This window comes from Chroicocephalus ridibundus, chromosome Z (genome assembly GCF_963924245.1).
Source record: "Chroicocephalus ridibundus chromosome Z, bChrRid1.1, whole genome shotgun sequence".
Taxonomy (NCBI): Eukaryota; Metazoa; Chordata; class Aves; order Charadriiformes; family Laridae; genus Chroicocephalus; species Chroicocephalus ridibundus.
In genome coordinates, this window is record NC_086316.1 from 77057127 (window position 1) to 77076947 (window position 19821).

A 19821-nucleotide genomic window follows, 5' to 3' on the forward strand; every position below is an offset into this window, starting at 1 on the left:
AGGACCCTTACTGAACGTGGCCATTCTAGGAGGGCTGTAAAGGAATCCAGTCCCAGGCCCACTTATCAATGGTTTGGAAGTAAAAATAAAATTACTTCTGAATAAAATGTGTGGGAAATGCAAAAATTATTGGAATGGCAATTAAAAGTAAGCCAGTCATGCAGAGAAAGCTAGACCACTGTTAGACTTGACCTGCTCAAACGCTTTATTATAGCTAAGTGGCCACTTATTTTATAGGAATAGAGGCACACCTCCAAAACAAGGGGCTGTTTTCTGGAAAGCAGCAACTGATAAATTTTCAGGATTGTAGTGGATGATGAAAAAAGAACAGCTCAGCATGATCTCCAAAACAGATGCTATGGCAAAAAAAGCTATTGTAGTCTTTCTGCCTGTAGGTACTCTTTGCTGACTCTTAATCATTCTTGACTTATATTTCTGTATGTGGACACTCCTGAACTTGATTCTGAAATACTGCATACAATTATTCATTGCTTTTACAAAACAAAAGTTGTGGAAAATAGCTGAAAATTACTTACTGATAGAAGAGGTGCTTGAGAGTGAGATTCTTAGTTTCCTGAATCTGAAAAGGTTGCTTTATTAGCATATAATGGGCTCTGGTTTTAGTCTAGTAGAAAAGGGCATAATATGAACCTGTGGCTGGAAAATGGATCCAGGCATTTAAGAGTCTAATAAACAGTTCTGGCAGCATGACTAATGATTAAAATAACCAAATAAGCTGATGTATCTCTCTGCAGATAAAGACCAGGTGTTTTTTTGAAGAGTATTTTTGTTTAAATGTGGTCTTCTCTAGTCAGATACAAGTTAGGAGCAGATCAGTGAAATTTAATGTTGTTTGACCTGAGAAGGATTAGATTTTTGTAATCTAATAGTCCTGTCTGGTATTTATCTTTAGTAGTGAGTTTTGAGCAAGTATAGATCTTTAGTAGTGAGTTTTGAGCAAGTATAGTAGGTTGTCAACATGCTCTTAAATAGGGTGAAAAGCAGTTGCAGTGAAAATAGGAGGTTGTATTTTCTTAAAGGGAAATTCAGGACATAGACAGTGAAGGACCAGAAAATGCTGAGGTACTGTATGTAGATGGCTCTGTTTTTTCCTCTTAAAATTGCTGTCATGATCTACTGGATAAATAACGACAGAAGCTATTAGAAGGGGAGAAATAGAATACGTACTAATTGCTGGAAAGTGGATGAAGGCAAACCTTTTCTGTACGATACGGGTAGTCTTAGTTTCTAGTTGGAACAACAGCAACACTTAAAAAAAAAAAAGAAAACAAAGAAGTGTATTTTGGTGGAAGTGTTTCCTTTATCAGGAAGCAACACAAAAATTTATTTTAATTTCTTTTATTTCAGTACTTCATAACATAACAGTAATAAGGGTTTGTTATTTCTGATTTCTTGATGTTGAGTTTTTATGAGGATGCTGGAGTATATTTTCTTGTTCTCCTCACCTATCAACTGGCTGTGGGAGCTGGGGGCTAGTTATTAAATATATTGTCTGTCTGATGATTGGTGAATGATTTTTATCATGGGAACAGGAGCGGAAAAGCACAGGCATTTCACTGCAGATAAAGGAAATGCCCTTGTGAGGCCAGTGTTTGCAAAAGGTTCACAACTGTTCATTCAGTTCTGGGAAAATGCCAGAGCCTCAGTAAAAGATTTGCAAATGTAGTGTTCGGTGAGCGTAAATGACTTTGTTAGGAGCCAATAATACTTCTAAGATAAATACTAAATACATTTGTGTAATAAAACTTTTCAACTGCTGCTGCACGAGGTATGTGTTTTGACAAATGCTGTAATCCCAGCAGACTTCTGAATTAAGTGCTTGATTGGAATTTATGGTGTGGAGTTTGCCACAAGGTATAGTGTAAATTTCAATATAGCTGAGGTGGTAGCTGGAGACTTTTGTTTTGCATGCTTGGTTCACTTGAAGAGAACATTTCCTCTCTCATATGATACGTCAAGCATGCTTTCGTGTTGTCACAAACATCCTCAGGCTCCTTGGTTTACTTAGTTTTAAGGATTCATCAGTGTTTCGGCCACAGTTAGTCTTATCCTAGATTATGTGAGTGTAAGAAACTGTTGACATTACGAAGAATTTAATATTTAACCAAGGGATTGCAGACCATAGGCTGCTGCTTGTGTCATTAGCTGACCTCCCCATGCCATATAATGCAGGAATCTCATAACACCACAAAAACTACAGCACACACTGTTCTAAAATAACATGTACAGTGGGGAAAGGGCTCAACAATAGAGAAACAGCCTTTTTAGTTGGAAATATGCTTGAGTTGAATCTTCTTTCTGCGTTTTGGCCAGTACATAGAGTTGTGGGCTGGCAGCAATATGCACAGGACAGAATTGTGTTCCAGAAAGATGGGATTAAAATAAGTTGTATTCACAGCAAGGGAAAGGAAGGAAGTGGAGGGGGGAACTGCAGTGGTACTCATTTTTTTGTGAGACAGTGTGTTGTACATAAGTGGGTGCTAGGAGACTACATGGAACACTTGAACTTTGCCTCTGAGCGGTAAGTGATTTGCTCCCAGTCAGACCTTGTGTATCCTGCTTAAATCAACAGTGACTGTGTCCAGGGATATATGTGGTTTCAGTAGAGCTGCCCATGGGATGGCAGGTGAAATTGGCTCATGTCTGTGATGTCCTTTAAACTCATCTGCTAACAATGTATGCAACTAAAAATGCATAATTTCCTGGAAGACCTGTATTCAAATGTCACATTCTAAAGGGATTCTATGTGAGTGTTTGAGTAGGTCAGTTATTCTTCAGTCTAAATACAAAGCTACACCAAAGTAGTTAAGGGTTATTTTTTGAAAATTTAATTTATAATATAACCATTATATGTGCAGATTTTTAAACCTGACATGTACTGGCCTAAGACCTGTTCTGGCTTGCAAGGATTCCTCTCAATAGAAATAATTAGCCCTAGGAAGTTGCAGCTGTTTAACTACTATTTTCTAAAAAAAAAAAAAGCTATTAAAAAAAATTCCCAAAACAAACCAGTAAACAACCAACCCCCCTAGAAAGCAGAATCACCCCCTTTCCCCCCAGAACCCTAACCAACCAGCTCCCCTTCCCCAGCTGCCTGTGCAAGTGTCTATTGTATTGTAACACACAGTGAAAGCAGTACAGTTTTCTGCTGTGGATGGTCTGACTGGTTACACTAGTACATGGTTCTCCTTCTCCCTTTATTATTGTTTTTGATCTTGTGCTCGCAGAGAAATTGGTTTAAGATGTTATTGCTGCCCCTAGCAGAAATGCCAACAAGGAACTATGAATGCTAGTTCACTGTACATACCTCAGTGCAAAACTGCCTCCGCTGGTGGTGTGAGCTGAAATGTAAAACTCAGGGATACATTAAATGAGAGGGAATGGGGCAATGAGTTGGACTTTTGCAACACGATTTATCAGAGCTGCTCTATGGAGTCCTAAATTATGTCTGCTTAGGGTATCTTTACACTGATGATATACCAGCTGCCATGTCAATTACTTTCTACTGGTGTATGTTTCAGTTAAACTGTTGCTCAAGCTGATGTAGTTACATCAGTATACCATATTGTTCAGCAGATCAAATTTTCTAACGCTTTTAATTAAATTGGTACTTGATTCTATGGAGAAGACTTTGCTAAAGTTTGGCTATATGTTTTTGTCTTTTTAAGCAGAGCTGGTTGTAATGGTAGTTTGACTTTTATCTTGAAAGTGCATGAGCAAGGTGGAATTTTGCAGATGTTGCAGCAGTGAAGTGTCAGGGTGTGTATGATTGAAATACCTCCCCCTCCCCTTTCTTTTTCAGCTTTCTGAAACAAAAGTCTTCACTGCTTCCTCTGTTCCAGCTGAGAATCATGTGACTCCTGGTCAAAGGTAAGCTCTTTTTCCATGTTTTCCCTCTACCTTCTGCTTGGTGAAGCAAAGTTAGCTTGCATATATAAAATGTTGAATAAAACACAGGGCAGCCCTGGTCACAGATTGGTCAAGCTAATTTAAAAATTGCGAAAGCTTTGTTTGCAAATCATTGCTTTTGTGCATTCTTGTGTTACTTATTATTGACTACAGAAGTGGAGTCAAACTTGCCAAATCCACAAGCATAATACTGAGAAGACCCTGTCTTCTGCACAAAGGCTGCTTACAGGCAGAAACAAAAGTAGCTGGGAAGAGAAGTTTTTCTACTGCTGAAAAGTAAGCTTTGGCTTGGTTGTCCAGAAAATGGGAAGCCTGCCCCTGTAGATACAGAAAATATTCAGAACATAGTGCTTTGGCAAATGTGTTAACAGAAAAGCTTGCATTGCTAAGAAGGTGAATTTCCTGGTAAGCGTCACAATTACTTGCCTTAACTGATGATAAAGAGTTCAGGTAGAGAACCAAAAATATGGCAGTTGCTGCCTTCCTGTGCTTGCCTCTGTCTTCACCAAATGCCTGGCCGATGATGTTGTGGAATCACTTGCCTGTGTTAGCCTCAAGTTTCAGGAGAGAGGGTTAAAGTTGGGTGATGAAGACTACAGTAGTTGGATAGCGTGAGACCTGAAAAGTAGATGGCCTAGTGGTCCCAAACATCCTGATACAGCCATACTACTGTACTCCGGACTGCAGCAAAATTTCCCTTACAACAGTGATGTGATCTGGAGGAGGCATGGTGTCAGTTGGTCTACAATTTATATTCCTTTCATTCTTAAAGGTGATATGCTCACATTTTCATTGTTCTAATGCAAATATTCTTCTGGTAGATGTCCCTCAAATTATGTTAGAAAATATTTCAGTTCATCAACTCAAATTGTGGGGTGTGGCTTTTGTTTGTTTGGGTTTTTTTTTTAATTTTTTTTATTGTATTATACTTGCCATAAGAAAGGTGTGGTCATTAAGAAATCTATGCTAATGAAAGTGCTGGAGAAGCAGCTCTTCAGCCCAAGCCTGCAGTATCTTTAGGATAAACTTAAGTCAGGGTTTTTGGAGTAGATTTCTTTTACTGTCAGAATGCTTTGCTTTTCCGTGGGTAAACCAGTGATAAACGTGTGCTAGGGGCTAGTAAGCCATGCTAAACATGTGGTAGAGGTTAGTAAACCGTGCTAAATATAAGAAAATTCGTGTTTCTTATCCTTCTCAGGTATGTGTGGTAGAGTAATTTTGAATATGTGCCTACTATCTGAGAAACTTAGCTTTTATTTCTGCTGCTCTTGACTTCCGTATCATCACATATTCACTCAGTTACACTGCATGTGTAACTTTATTCTTTACTGTCCTCATACCCAACTTATACAGTCGTAGGACTTTGATCCCCTGCTGTTTTTAAAGCGATAGCGTCATATACAGAAAATGTGGATTATTAATATATATATAATGGGCTTGCAGACAGGATCCACTTAAACATAATGTATCTTTTATGACTTGTCGCCAGTTACTTGGTTATGTTAATCATATAGCTTATTTATGTGATGCATGATGTTATAAATTTGATAATCTTAGAATAGAAATTATCTTAGCACTCTTTTCAAACTGTAATGAAAGGTTTCAGATAGCAGAATAATACTTTCTGGCAAACCCCTTCTATTCTACCTCTTTTTATATGGTAGACAAGCAATATTTGAAAAGACTGTTAATCAGAAATAATTCTGTTGCCAGTATGGCAGCTTTGGTATTGTTAGTGTGTTCTTCAGTTTCAGCGCAGCCTAATCAGCGTGTTTATTGCAGCCAAACTTTGCTTTTTCTTACAGCATTGATTTGGTAACACTACTTCAAAAGCCTGTGACTTCTGCCCAAGAGACAGAAGGCAACTCATTTGAGGCTCCCCAGCAGCAGACCTTTGGCCAAGCCCTAGTCTTCACAAATTCTCAGCACAGCACCCAGATGGCATCAGGAACTGGCAGCTCCAGTGCTGTAAAATCTTATTCTTCTCAAAGCCTGGTAAAACTGTCTTAAGCTTTCTAAATATTCTTCATGAGTAAATATTTCAGGTTAAACAATTTTTCCAGTACTGGTCATTACATGAGATGTTTCAGTATTTGTAAAAATCAGGTTGCAAATGTTGAAAGAATGGAATTAAGGATTCCATTGCTTACATTCACAAAGACACACAAAAAGGTTTATGTATTTCTGGTTTTGCCAAGTGATTGTTTCTCGGTTTACATGAAGTACTTGTATTAATTTTTGAGTAGAGAGCAGATGCGTTTACTGCATGCTGATTTAGGATGTAATAATTTGTTTATAGTTAGGAGTTCTATGCCAGAAAACTATGATGTGTTATTTACAAGTACACATCTGACTGCTTTTTATGGAAACCTGGCTATTTCTGAGTCAATTGTGAGGGCTTGAAATTATGCTCTTACATTTATTCTCTGAAAATTAGTTCAACTATTAGTAAAGATATACTATTTTAAGATGCATGGTTTCAAGTAAATCAGTATTCGTAGAATCATCTAGGTTGGAAGGGACCTTTAAGATCATTGAATCCAACCATCAACCTAAAGCTGCAAAGTCCACCACTAAACAATGTTCCTCAGCACTACATCTACCCATCTTTTAAATACCTCCAGGGATGGCGACTCATTCACTTCCCTGGGCAGCCTGTTCCAATGCTTGATTAACCCTTTTAGTGAAGAAGTTTTTCCTAATATCCAATCTAAACCTCCCCGGACGCAACTTGAGGCCATTTCCTCTGGTCCTATCACCTTTGACTTGGGAGAAGAGACCAACCCCCACCTCACTACACCCTCTTTTCAGGTAGCTGTAGAGAGCGACGAGGTCTCCCCTCCGCCTCCTTTTCTCCAGGCTGAACAACCCCAGCTCCCTTAGCGCTCCTTGGAAGACTTGTGCTCCAGAGCCCTCACCAGCTTTGTTGCCCTTCTCTGGACCTGCTCCAGCACCTCAGTGTCTTTCTTGTAGTGAAGTTGTTGCAGTCACAGTGGTGGAAGTTGTATCGATGATAATCAGAGTGGATCTGGCCATATGCTACAACTGCTGTATTTTTTTATTGGTCATTTGTTAGTAATCTAGGGCTGAAGAGGTTTTAGTTGCTGCCGAATAGCAGCTGTAGGCACTGACCCCGTGGCTATGTTAAAATTATTTATTAAATACTGAACTCTGCTCCCTCCCCTCTACTTTTTTGTCTTTTGGTAGTCTGCAGTTCTTTGTTCTGGCTTTGGAGAACTTGGATCCTCTAAATTGCCCAACTCTACTGGATCCCAAATCTTAGACCAGTTGAAATCTCCAGGATTGGGTCAATTTACCTCTCAACAAAACAACAATAATAGCTCTACCACCACTACCGCAACTACAACATCATCCTGGGATCTGAAACCGCCCATTACCCAGTCGTCAGTCCTTAGTCAGTTTGGTAAGTACTCTGACATAGCTTTCTCTCTGTTAGCCCGTAAGATTTCTTTGACTAGTGACAGTTTAAAATGGCCTTAATGAAAAGACTTTTTTTAAAAAATGTAATTCTAATAATACATTTGGTTACAACATTGTAAGAGTTACGCTTACTGGCTGGTAATAGATGTTATGAGTGTATCACAAACTAAGTTTTGATAGGCTTAAGCCTATCCATAAAAGTCGTTGTATCTTTAGAAATTGTTAAGCTTTCATGTAATGACATCTTTGATGTAATGGGCTTGAATATTTAAGTGGAACTTTGACGTGACTTTGTCTCTCACCAAATCCTGGAAAATAATTATTTTCATTGTGCCTATGCTGCTTCTAGCTGAGTATAAGGTTGTACCATATTTTGTCTTTTTTTCCCCGAGTATTTTTCTTCTAGCCATTACATGAATTTTGAATGAGTACTATTATAATTTCTTCCTAATGTGCATCACATCTCAGTGTTCCTTCCCTAGTGTGCTGAGAATGATGTAGGTTACCCATTTTGTCTATTCATAATTGTATGGATTTTTCATTTAATTGAGTAAAATTAGTAGAAACAGTGAAAATGACACAAACTTGATTTTTGCAGTGTAGTTCCTAGCAGTACTTTCACTGTGAAGAGTGATAGCTCTTCTGTCTATCTCATGTGTGTGTGTATATGTTTCCAGACAGATAAGCAGACGATTTGGAAGCAGTTATAATCTTTTACATGCATCAATTCTGAAAAAAATGTGTATGTACCTTTTAAGTTGTTTTCTAATGCAGTTTACCAACTGAATAAAAAACCCTTCACATTGCAAATGTTATGGATCTCCTACAGTTGTTGACTGGTGCTCTGAAAAATACGAAAGGGAAACACTTGGAAAAAACTGTCAATGTCCAGTGTGTCTTGACTTTCAGCCAGATTGAGATGGTAGATGACTTCCTATTTGTGTTGAAAATTTTCTCCTTTGTAGGGGCAGGAAATCCGAACTCATAATACCTCTAAATTGCAACTCCAGACTCCTTGGAAGTAATCTCAATTGATCGGCACATTTAATTACAGTGAAACTTGCAATCTTTGATTAAAATAATCCAGAAGAGTTTTTGAGGACTAATGTGTGATAATATTATGTGACTGTATGGGTAGGTTTGTTGTCATATTTTTGAAGAAAGCTGAATAATTCTTGCCCAGAGTTGTTTATATTTAGAGAATATCAATATCAGTATGTTGGTCTTATTATTGCAGTGGTGGTATTCAATGTGAAACTCATGTGATGTCTGAAAGAGACCTTCAGATGCTATAAAATCTTAGCTGTTGAGTATGTCAGATCACCGAGATTCCTTCATGAAGAGTAGAAGTGTGAAGAGCAGCGTTTAACATTTTAATTTGTTATTTGTTTTTTCCCAATGCTGACCAGACTTTAAATCCCAGCCTGATCCATCCCCAGTTCTGAGCCAGCTGACCCAGCGACAGCAACAACAAACGCAGGCAGTCCCTGTTCCTCCTCCTGGGCTGGAGTCCTTCTCCCCCCAGGTAAAACTCCGCGAGCCATCACCAGTAGACACCTCTACAGCTGTCAGCAAAATGTTACAGCTCCCCACTCTATCTATGGATAACCAGACAGTGACTGCCAATCAAGCCCAGCAGAAACAGATAAAACCACCAAAACGGAGGATAGCTCCAGCATCCAAGGTGGGTAATTGAGTGGTGGCTTGTCATTAGTAAATGTGAAAATGTATAAAAGCTTTTATCAGGAATAGTGTGGCCAGCAGGACTAGGGCAGTGATTGTCCCCCTCTACTAGGCACTGGTGAGGCTGCCCCTTGAATACCGTGTTCAGTTTTGGGGCTCTCACTTACAAGACAGACATTGAGGTGCTGGAGCAGGTCCAGAGAAGGGCAACAAAGCTGGTGAGGGCTCTGGAGCACAAGTCTTCCAAGGAGCGCTAAGGGAGCTGGGGTTGTTCAGCCTGAAGAAAAGGAGGCGGAGGGGAGACCTCGTCGCTCTCTACAGCTACCTGAAAAGAGGGTGTAGTGAGGTGGGGGTTGGTCTCTTCTCCCAAGTCAAAGGTGATAGGACCAGAGGAAATGGCCTCAAGTTGCGTCCGGGGAGGTTTAGATTGGATATTAGGAAAAACTTCTTCACTAAAAGGGTTAATCAAGCATTGGAACAGGCTGCCCAGGGAAGTGAATGAGTCGCCATTCCTGGAGGTATTTAAAAGATGGGTAGATGTAGTGCTGGGGAACATTGTTTAGTGGTGGATTTTGCAGCTTTAGGTTGATGGTTGGATTCAATGATCTTAACGGTCTTTTCCAACCTAAATGATTCGATCATTCTGTTCCATATGTAAGTTGTTAGGGAGAAGGAGAGCAAAGACCATGGTATATTTCTTGTTTATACAGCAGTAAATTCTAAGATGGATAGTTTTTAGGTCTGAAGTACAGTGATGTTTTTCTTTTCCAAGGACATATCTGGTTGCTCTGTGTGGAAAATGACTGTTGCTGAATGTTTTGGGTTGACTTAGTAGCCACAAGATGAATGTTGGCTGAAGGAGAGGGACACAGTTGACGCTTTTATATTGTAGAATAATATGGCTTACTCTTCCAGCTCCAGATTGGGGCACAGAATCAATGAATTTATTTCAGTTTACAAGAATGTAGTTAATTTATGTGAAGTAAATGGGGGGCTTATCGCAGATCTAGTTAGCAGTGAAGGCTGAGACAGTAACTGAAGAAGCCTGTAGTAAAGGGAGGGGGGAGGGTCTCAGTTACTGATATCTTTAATACAGATAGTGCATGCAAAGGAATTATGGCTTTTTTTTCCCTTCTTTAAGATTCCTGCCTCTGCAGTGGAGATGCCTGGATCAGCGGATGTGACAGGGTTAAATGTTCAGTTTGGAGCTCTGGAGTTTGGATCAGAGCCTGCACTCCCAGAATTTGGATCAACTTCAAGCAATGAGAATACCAGCCAGGCGACTAACAATAGCTTGTACTCAAAATCTGTAAAGTACGTGTGAGTTCCCCTTGTGCGTTCTTACATGTCTTCTTTAGGGGGTCAAATTTGTACCAAAAACATCAAGGCACAGTAACCGTGTAAGAGGAGGGGGAAATATGATGACATGTAAGGCTAAGTGTTTTCTGTGGAGGGCATGTTAAGGGAGAAATTTCTTTCTTAACGATAACCAAATCTCTGCAGATGGGTCGATGTGAAGCTGTAGGTGACATGAATGTAACTAGCCTTATAATAAGCTACCGGGTATAGAATTCTTTCTCATGTTTAATTGTCCTGATTTTCAAATTTGTTTGAGGATTTTTCCCTCACAACCCAGATTTTTCTGCTTTTGATCCAGGAGAGATGACCCTTGTATGTCATTAGATTGGCACCAGATTACAGATCTGATGCTCCTATGGGATGAGAAAAGAAGCCAGGCTTTCAGTATGCAGAAGCTCTTACTGAAGTGCTAAAATAGCCAACTATAAATGCCAACATACTAGTAACCCATTTTTTTTTTCCTTATTCATTCAAAAATTGGCTTCAGTAAAAAGCTTCCTGAAGTTATTTCAGAAATACTAGTAAAAATTAATTTTCACATTAATTTCTAGTTCTATAGGTGATATAAACCGTTTAGAAAGTAAAACACTCCTGCGGATTTTAAAGTATCTTTTCCTCTTTGCATAGTTCATTCTGTTAGACTGCTACTGTAATGTTAGAATTCTATTGTAAAAAGAGACCATGTGTTTCTCATCATATACCAGACTTTATGGATCTAGTTGTTTAAAAAAGAGAGATTATGATAATGAATTTATTCTTTGAGAAGGTGGAAATAACATGACTGAAAAGTGCTTGGGTGTAAGGTCTTGTTTTGGTTGGGCCAGCAGGAGGAATGTGAATGGTGCTTAGTGCAGCTGATGGCTTTGCAGTAGTGATTACTAGGGACCAAAGCAAAATTATGTATTTTTTTCATTATTAGATTTTCTAGTATAAATAATGTAAGTTTGGCTGAATGTTTTACGTAGCTCTTAGATAACTGTATAGGAGCTATTATTTTCATGAAGGTGTTTGAGATGTTGTTTACCAGGATGATAAATAATTTTTACTTTTTCCAGTGATCCTTTGAATACCTCTTTGCCAATATCCAATACAGTACAGGAGTCCACCTACACAACCTCTGCCATCACCTCTTCCAGTCTGACCTGCTCATCCCAGAGCACTAGCCCAGTAACAACAACTTCCTCCTATGACCAGACTTCTGTGCATAGTAGGATAGCGTACCAAAGCTCCATGGCTCCGTCTGAATCAACCTCTGTTGCAGTTACGGTGAGTGAATTTCAGAAATAAAACCTAGAAAAAGGTGAAATATTCTTATCCGTGTTAGACTTGTATTACTGTAATACATTAATACTTTTAACCAAACCAAGTGGTATGTTGGTATGTTTTATTCCCAAGCCCACGCTGTTACTTGCTTTTGCTTTTCCTATTGTGTAGCTGGTTTTGGCCATACTGTATTTGGGATATGAGAGCCTCTGGTTTTATGGGTTTTGACATCTTAAGTTGCTGTTTGACCTTTTTTTTTAGTAACACTTAACATTCTACCTGAGTTTCTTTCCCTGAAGCTTAGCTTTTAAAAAAGGAACTATCTCTGTATATAAATATTAGTTATGGTATTTTGCCTTAACTTGACAGTTTTTATCCAAAGGTATATTATTTATTAAATTTATTTGGCACCTAGCGAATGCATTCCAAACTGTTTGTGGGCCCTCCAGCGTTACTCTTTTGGTGGACTTAAACACCATTGGGAATTAGTTTCATGTTTTATTTTAAAAAGCATAGGGAGAGGTCTAATCTACAACAGAGAGGATCTCTTCGGAGATTCAAAAGCACCTACTCTCTTTGTATATGGAATGTAAGTTTGTTTTAAGAGAACTTAATTTATTAAATGTGTAAAAACTTGTGAGAGTTTGTAAGTTTCTTTACTTCTGGCCTTTGTTATGCAATGGCTCAGTCACACTTGTCTTCTGCACTAGCTCGTATGTACTGGTGAGGATCAAGCATAGACTATCCACTTCTGTACTCCAGCGTTATCCAAAAAACAACTGGTGCTTCTCAAGTCTTATCTTTCAATGGAAAAAAATTGTCGTCTCTGTGTAACTTGGATAGTTAAAATTGTGAGTTGCATTAGATCAAAAGCACAACCATTTCCTATATGTTAATGCAATTCTTTCTTTTATATTGGTGTGAACCTGAGGTTTATGTTATATACAGTACATGGGAAGGTCTCCTGCTGATGGGTGTAGTATGGGCAGTGTATGGGATTCTGTATGTTCAGGGCACCTTGCACTTGAGACAAACTATTATGTGGTTTTGTTAAAGGCAGTAAAAAGTTAATTTTCTGCCTTTTTTGTCTTTCAATTTAGAATTAATATAGAATTTTGCATGAAGCATGTTCGATGTGTGATTCAGTCTGAAAATTTAATATACCTCTAAGATGATTCATTCATTCATTTCTCCTTTGTTTACAGAACGGGCACAGTGGTGTTAGAACACAGGCAACTCTTGACAGTAAGTTTACAAAGCTTAGTTGTGCACAGGACTTTCTGATCTTTCCGTGCTACTTGCTATGCTCATAACTGTAGGAGTGGTATCTGACTTAGGGTTTTATATTGTTCTCCCTGACTAAGTTTTGGCTGATGCATTTGAGTTTATTTTGTACTTGCATAGGATGCACTGCTTGCTTCTTGACTGAAACTGAAGTATGAAACCGTCCCTATTAAATCTACAAACCTAGGCAGTCTTAGAATTAGAGAAGCTGCTTTGCTGCTGCTTTTCCTTTTGAACTTACCTGCGAAAATTATTTGACATAAAATAAAATATAAAATTAAAAAATAATATAAAGTTTCTTAGCGATTCTTCTTCCAGTTCTCAGTTGGGAAGCTGCGAGTAGCATTTAGCTGTGGTGAAACAAAGTTGCATCTTTGAATGCACCTCTCACCGGGTTGTAGTGTTACTTGCCCTGTTGCAAGCCCGTGGGGAATAAGGGTGACTTAACATGCTCCCTCTGCCGGTTGGCTGGTTGCCTTGTAGTGGAGTAACATTAGCCCAATACTGGCTGAGATACAGGCATTACTCTTACCTTCGTCTTGGCTGTTTCTGATGTGGTATTTTACTCGTAGCATTACTCTCATCCTGGACTTGAAATAATTAGAGTATAGTATTCACTCTTCTGAACTTTATGTGCTGCTCTGTGAAAGTCTTCAAGGGCAGCAGTATGAATTAACATCTCTCGGAATTCCAACACTTCAGTTTTAGGTCTATCCTCTTAAATGTCTCTTCAGTCATTAGTGGGGCAGCCTTTTGTATATTTTTTTTAATACTTCTGAGTAGAAGGAAGTTGAGTATTCAGACCTATAAACAATGTTTTGCTAGTGCCAAACTCAATTTAAATTGTCAGGAAGAGTGTATATGCCCAAAGAGTTACCACTTAAAAATGGTTATATGTAATGACAACTTTTCAAATGGAAAAATTTCTTACTCTCATGTACAAAGTTAATAAACAATTTATGAAATTCAGTATAGGACTTGTCTTTCTGCTATGGAAAACAAAGATCTGAGAATTCCTAGTATTTTTGTAATTATTCTATAATGGCTTTGTTAATCCCTTTTTCTATGCCACTTCTCTTTTGAGAACACTTTTGGGTTTTTTCGGTATCTCAAGCATGTAAACTGGAATCAAGTCTTTTTACATGTATCTTTTTCATGCATCCAAACTGTCTTGAAATTCTCAACTTTTGAAAGTATTCACCTTTTCTTTTCTGTATGTGCTGATAATAGTATTAGTTGTTCCTTTCTCATCTTTACTGCTGTTGTCCTTCAACATCCGGATCTTGTGCTTCCTAAATCCCTAGTTCGGAGCACGGCTGGTGTGTTATAGTTCTGACCATCCTATTTGTCTCCTGGTTTTCGTTGTCTTTCACACTATGTTCAGGCATCTTGTAAGGGGTCTTACTGAAGATGGTGATTCTGTCCCTTGTGTTGGGGACATCTACTTTCATTTCAAGAAGGGAATCCTGCTCAAAATGTATTAAGAGTTGTAAGTGCTACTTACTTATTTTTATATGTATCTTGTCAGGAGGTATCAGGTGATACAGTTGCCACTTTCACAACAATGTTTCTGTTTGTCACTTGAATTTCCTCCTGCGTTGTCAGTGACCCTCATACTTACTGCGAAGGCCAAGACCGCTGTTTGCATAGCACCCAGTCCAGCAACCTGACTTGGGTCATTTCATGAGGAAACCAAACCAGTAACGTGAACAAACTGTGATGTGTAACTTCCAAGCATATATGTGACTTCTGTTTGGTGACTCTTCTAAAACTGTTTTCACACATTGCAAGTTAGTGATGATCCACCGGGTAGTGGTCTGTGGTGTGGTATGGAAGCATGGCCCAGCAGAAGGCAGGGCTCAATTCTCTTTCTGGGTTTTGTTGGTGGCTGAGTGACTCTAATTCTTTGTATTATCTTTGCAGGACAAAAGATAAGTGTAGAAACAGCTGGGAATTATGTTTGTCAGTAGAGTTGTTCAGTTTCTTGTTACAGTATAGTGATCCTTTGGAAAGGCATGTTTGGCCTTTCCAAACTTTGTAAACAAGTTTTACTTTGTGTAGCCTAAAAAGTAATTTTAATGCTAAACACTTTTTGTTGTCTAGGTCAAATAAAGTCAATCAGTATTGACAGCTCTTTAGCCATTGAAAATGCTTAATGCTTCTTAAATTACACATTTGACTGAGTACTCTGAACTCTGAAGTTCTATGTGTCCTTGTACTCCAGTGATGTAAGTCTCATTCATGTAAAGTGCTGTGTAGGTTTGAATGAAGAAGCAGAGCTGTAGGTAAAAGCAGATTTGTACATCCCTTGAAAAGTGCACATGACTTCTGTTTGCAGAACCAAATGCGAGGAATTTTAAAATGACGATTGACTTCTGAGCAAAAGCTAGTAATCCAGATAGTGGGAGGTGAACTGCAGAAGACTGTAGTTTACTACATGCACAGTAGTCAAAATTATAAATCTATTGTAGATGAAGAACTTAAAGGGAAAAAAATTATAGTTCTGTTGCTGTTTGAATTTTCCTGAATACCCAGATTGCTTGATACTGTTACTGGTTCTTAATGGTTAGGTTTTTGTAAACCAAGGGGAGAATACTACTGTGTTCCTGAGTCCAGGCTGGGATGTCAGGGATGCTGGAATTTGAATTTGAATGACTCTTTTTAACTTGTTGCAGCTAATTCATCAGTTTCAGCGCCTAAGACAGAGCCTTCTCCCTCACTACCTTCTGCTGGGTCTCTGCCTAGTGTGGTGTCCACCACTGCTTCGCTTCTGCCTTCAGCATCGCAGCACGCAGCAACATTGCCCAGCTTGCCTCAGTCCAGTGATCTGGCCAGCAGCTCACTTTCTCAGTTAAGCAGGTACAGTAGGAGTTGTGATAAACTGAAAGGGGTTCAGTTTTGGGGAAAGGGCAAACATGAGGGTGATTACATATGGGGGCTGTCAGACACCAGGGTCCCTTTTTCTGACATTGGATTACAGATCAATGTTGGTACTGCGGTTACTGCGAAAAGTTCACAGGCCTGGTCAGCTGGGGAAAAAAGGTGGTGCTGAAGCAGAGTTTCCTGAAACTAAGTTACCTGCTGATGTTTTTCAGCAGGAGATTCTTTATTTTCATATTTTACAGTTTATGTATAAAACTGAACTGATAGTTCTGATTAGTCTTTTCAAAGAGGAAATGGCCTTTGGTGGAGTGTAGTGGTATGAACCGACCTTGATTAAATTGCCAGATTCTGTAGTAGTGTGGCTGATTTTGGAGCTTTCACAGATGCTCTTCATTTGCTGTTTTTTTTGAGCCTTGTCTTTTGAGAGTGTGTTGGGGCTTTTTGGCAGAGTTGTGGGGCAAATACCCTGCAGTTCTAATTGGTTGAACTAATGTTATGCAGGTTAAAATGTGAGAAATACCATAGTGAGTCAAACCAAAGCACTGCCTGACATAATTAATACCTGTGCCCTGTGTCAGGCAGCTGCAGTTGCTCAGGGAAAGAATGAGAAACAAGCCATGTGCTGTGTCAGCCGCCTTCTGGTTTTGGACTTTATGTGTCTTGGAGTCATTGCTACATAATTCCTAAAGCAACCATTGTTTTCTTAAAAATACCGTAAATTGATAAATAGAAATGAGTGGTGTTTTGGATGTTTCTTGTTACTAATAGTTGTCTCTGTACTTCAGGTTTTTTTCATTAAAAGGTAGTAGGATATTACTTAAAGGAATAAATGCTTGTAGGGGTGTGTGTATATATACATGCATCCCTATAGACAATTTTTTCTTTAAGTAATATCCTACTCTGTGTGTGTATGTGTAGACAAACATGTACATTTTTTATTCTTTAACTAATATCCTACTACCTATTCTGTGTTTATATATATATATGTGTGTATATATACGCATATATATTAAAAATAGTTCCAGGAAAAATTAATGTTACTAATACTTTGCAATTTTTTTCTAGCTCTCTGTCCAATCATCAGAGTAGCCTCTCCCCTGCCTCAGTGTTGTCTTCAAGCACATCACATGCAGTAAGTCTTATTTGCATTTCAGCAGATGTTTGGCATGTAGTCAGTTTATCTGATGGTTAAGACCCTCTCTCAAAGTTCATTGTGTCCCAGTACACTACGAACTGGGACCTTGTACTTGAAATTTGTACCTTGTATTTGAAGTCTGCATTCATACATCTGGCTAACTTTGAAAGGAATCATAATTTTTAGCTTTCTTATTGAAAAATATGCTTAGCTATAAATTCTCAGAACTTTAAAATAGTATATGTATTTTTTTTCCTCCCCAGGGCATTACTGAAGAACTATAGCCATAAAGTCATGTGATGTAGGAAGTGTTAGACAGAATAATGTGGCTCTCTGAAGCCTTAAAATATCCCAAAGAGGAGGGTTGTTCAGCTACTAAGATTGACTCTTTTTTGAGAGGGACAATGTTCTGGAGTTGTATAGATTGAGATTCACAGGGGACAGAAAATGGCATATGGATATTTCATTATACATTGCAGTATCCACAAAGAATATTTCTGCCATATTTGTCCCTCAATAAAACCATAAAATAGATCTGAGTAGATGCAGGTGAATTAGGATATAACAAGTTCAGTTTTGTTAAGTTCTAAGATGAAATGGTCTGGCATTACTTATTTGCAGGAAAAATTGCAAGCTACACAACAGGAATGATTAATTTTTAGGCCAGATATTTTTCATTAGTGAGAGCATACCCTTACTGCATTTCAAGAATTCCCATATGTAAAGCATACATGAAATTGATAAGTGCAATTAGGTGCAAACGCAAACTAAAATATAGTACAGGTTATGCTGCCTATTTATCTGATCTTGAATCAAAGCATGTCCTCTACAGAAAACGTTAACAGTGACATTAAAACTGATCCACTGGTGAGGGTCCACAGAAGGGCCACAGAAATGATCAAAGGACTGGGAAGAGTGGCATATGGAGAAAGGCTGAGAGAATTGGTTTTTTTCAGCCTTGAGAAAAGGCTTATCACCACGTTCCAGTATTTAAAGGGTGCCTACAAAGAAAATGGAGACTCCCTTTTTACAAGAAAACATATGAAAAAGATGAGGGGTAATGGGTACAAGTTACTCCTTGGGGAGATTCCAATAGAACACAAGAAGAAAATCTTTCACAATTAGAACCATCAGCCATTGGAATAATCTCCCCAGGGAAGTTGTGGATTCCCAAGGTAGGACACTTTTAAGATTCGTCTGGACAGCATGCTGGGCCATCTTGTCTAGACTGTGCTTTTGCCAAGAAAGCTTGGATGAGATGATCCCTGAGGTCCCTTCCAACCTGGTGTTCTATGATTCTAACTGAAACAAGAGCCTTATCTTAGGTAAGAAGGATGGCCAGCCCTCTAGTGGTAAAAAAAAGTCTTTACCACTTGTGATTTGTACTAGATGGGGAACAGCTATTACAGAGACTTGCCAGTCACACAACTGCAGAGGAAATTTTTCGTGCCAGCAAGGGGCAATGGCATAATGAAAGAATTTCTTGGAACAAATGTATTAAAAAATAAAATAAAAATTTAGAAGTGGCTGTCTGAAACTGCTCCAAAATGTGGCCTGTTAGCAGTCTCCACTGGAGAAGTTAGCTGGCAAGAGGCAGGAGATGGAATGATACATGTCATGACAGATGATTTTAGAGTTTACCATGTGGCACTTTTGTCACCTGTATAGTTAATGCATTTGAAATAACAAGGCAAATAGTAGTGAACACAGTGCTGTAGATGAGGTTGCACAGACAAAAGTCAGAGAGACGCTGACTTGTTCTGTGATGGAGTACTTATGTACAATCCCAGCTGGGGTCTGCAGGTAGATAAATGCTTTTCCTTATGCCTGCATTTTGTTTTGTAATGCTCCATCCGTACTGAATACGTAACTTAAGAATTCATACTTATCCAAATGTCCTTCTTTTCTGTTGTCAGAATTGTTTTGGCTTCTGTTTGATGACACTGTTTTGCAAGGCGTGATCGGCTTACAGCTAAAGCACTGTATTATGCTGGATTCAAACCAGGAACTCCTTTATCCTCATGTGTTCCTGTAATACATCTGATCTGTGTTTCAGTTTACCACATTGACTGTGTTGTGGGGCACTGCAGTTTTAATCTTTTAAATTCCACAAGTGCATTGAGGAAATCACAATAGCGGAGTCCTCTATTTTGAAAACAAATACTGTCTTTTGGAAGAATATAGGAATTTATTTAAGATAACAAGTACTAGCTTAAAGGAGTATACAAGCAAAGGGCAAGAACTAATACAATGGAGTGACACCTGAGTTACTGTGGTATAATTTTGTGATGATACAGCGGTTTGAATTTAACTCTCATGTAATGTTTTTTTTCAATACTTAAAAACCACAAGCATGCAATTTAGTTGCTTGCTTGGTACATAGATAATGCATATCCTTTTCTTTTGCATGTGTTGCTGTTACTTAAAAGATTGTTGGGGGGTGGGGTCGGTGGGTGGGAGGTTTCCCCTAGCATCTTCCACTGTATTTTATTTGCTCTGTGGTCCTCATTCTTTCTGTCTTCTTTCTAGCACACTGGTGTTGAGAACACATCTTCGCTCCAGCCCTCAACAACCTTTTCAACTGCTTCAACCTCAGCCACTAGCACCACCTCTTCAGTTGTCAGCATGGCAAGCAGTATGAACACTACAAACAGCCTTGGCCTGAGCGTTACCAGTGTGTCTATACCAGCTGCTACCACACGGGCAGCTCCCTTAGTGTCTTCAGGTTTGCAATATTAACAGATCACGTGGACAGACAGAGAACTTCAGTCATCAGGGCTGTCAGTTGAGCATCTCATTAGCCATAATTGCGCTGAGAAATCCACACTCTTGACTAGCATTTT

General features: G+C 38.8%; 1 protein-coding gene and 1 non-coding gene across 5 annotated transcripts in view; both read left to right on the forward strand.

Annotated features, from left to right (window-relative positions):
- Positions 1–19821, forward strand: part of UBAP2 (ubiquitin associated protein 2) — a 152465-nt gene that overhangs the window by 63638 nt on the left and 69006 nt on the right. For all 4 annotated transcript variants that reach the window (XM_063319813.1, XM_063319815.1, XM_063319814.1 and 1 more), the window contains 10 exons: positions 3824–3891; positions 5736–5925; positions 7138–7354; positions 8781–9055; positions 10196–10368; positions 11469–11679; positions 12882–12921; positions 15636–15819; positions 16909–16975; positions 19508–19703. In XM_063319813.1, the coding sequence (XP_063175883.1) occupies positions 3824–3891; positions 5736–5925; positions 7138–7354; positions 8781–9055; positions 10196–10368; positions 11469–11679; positions 12882–12921; positions 15636–15819; positions 16909–16975; positions 19508–19703 (1621 nt within the window). The remainder of the gene's footprint in view (positions 1–3823; positions 3892–5735; positions 5926–7137; positions 7355–8780; positions 9056–10195; positions 10369–11468; positions 11680–12881; positions 12922–15635; positions 15820–16908; positions 16976–19507; positions 19704–19821) is intronic.
- LOC134509097 (small nucleolar RNA SNORD121A) lies at positions 9794–9878 on the forward strand. Its single transcript, XR_010069239.1, has one exon. It is a non-coding gene; the product is annotated as a small nucleolar RNA SNORD121A (small nucleolar RNA).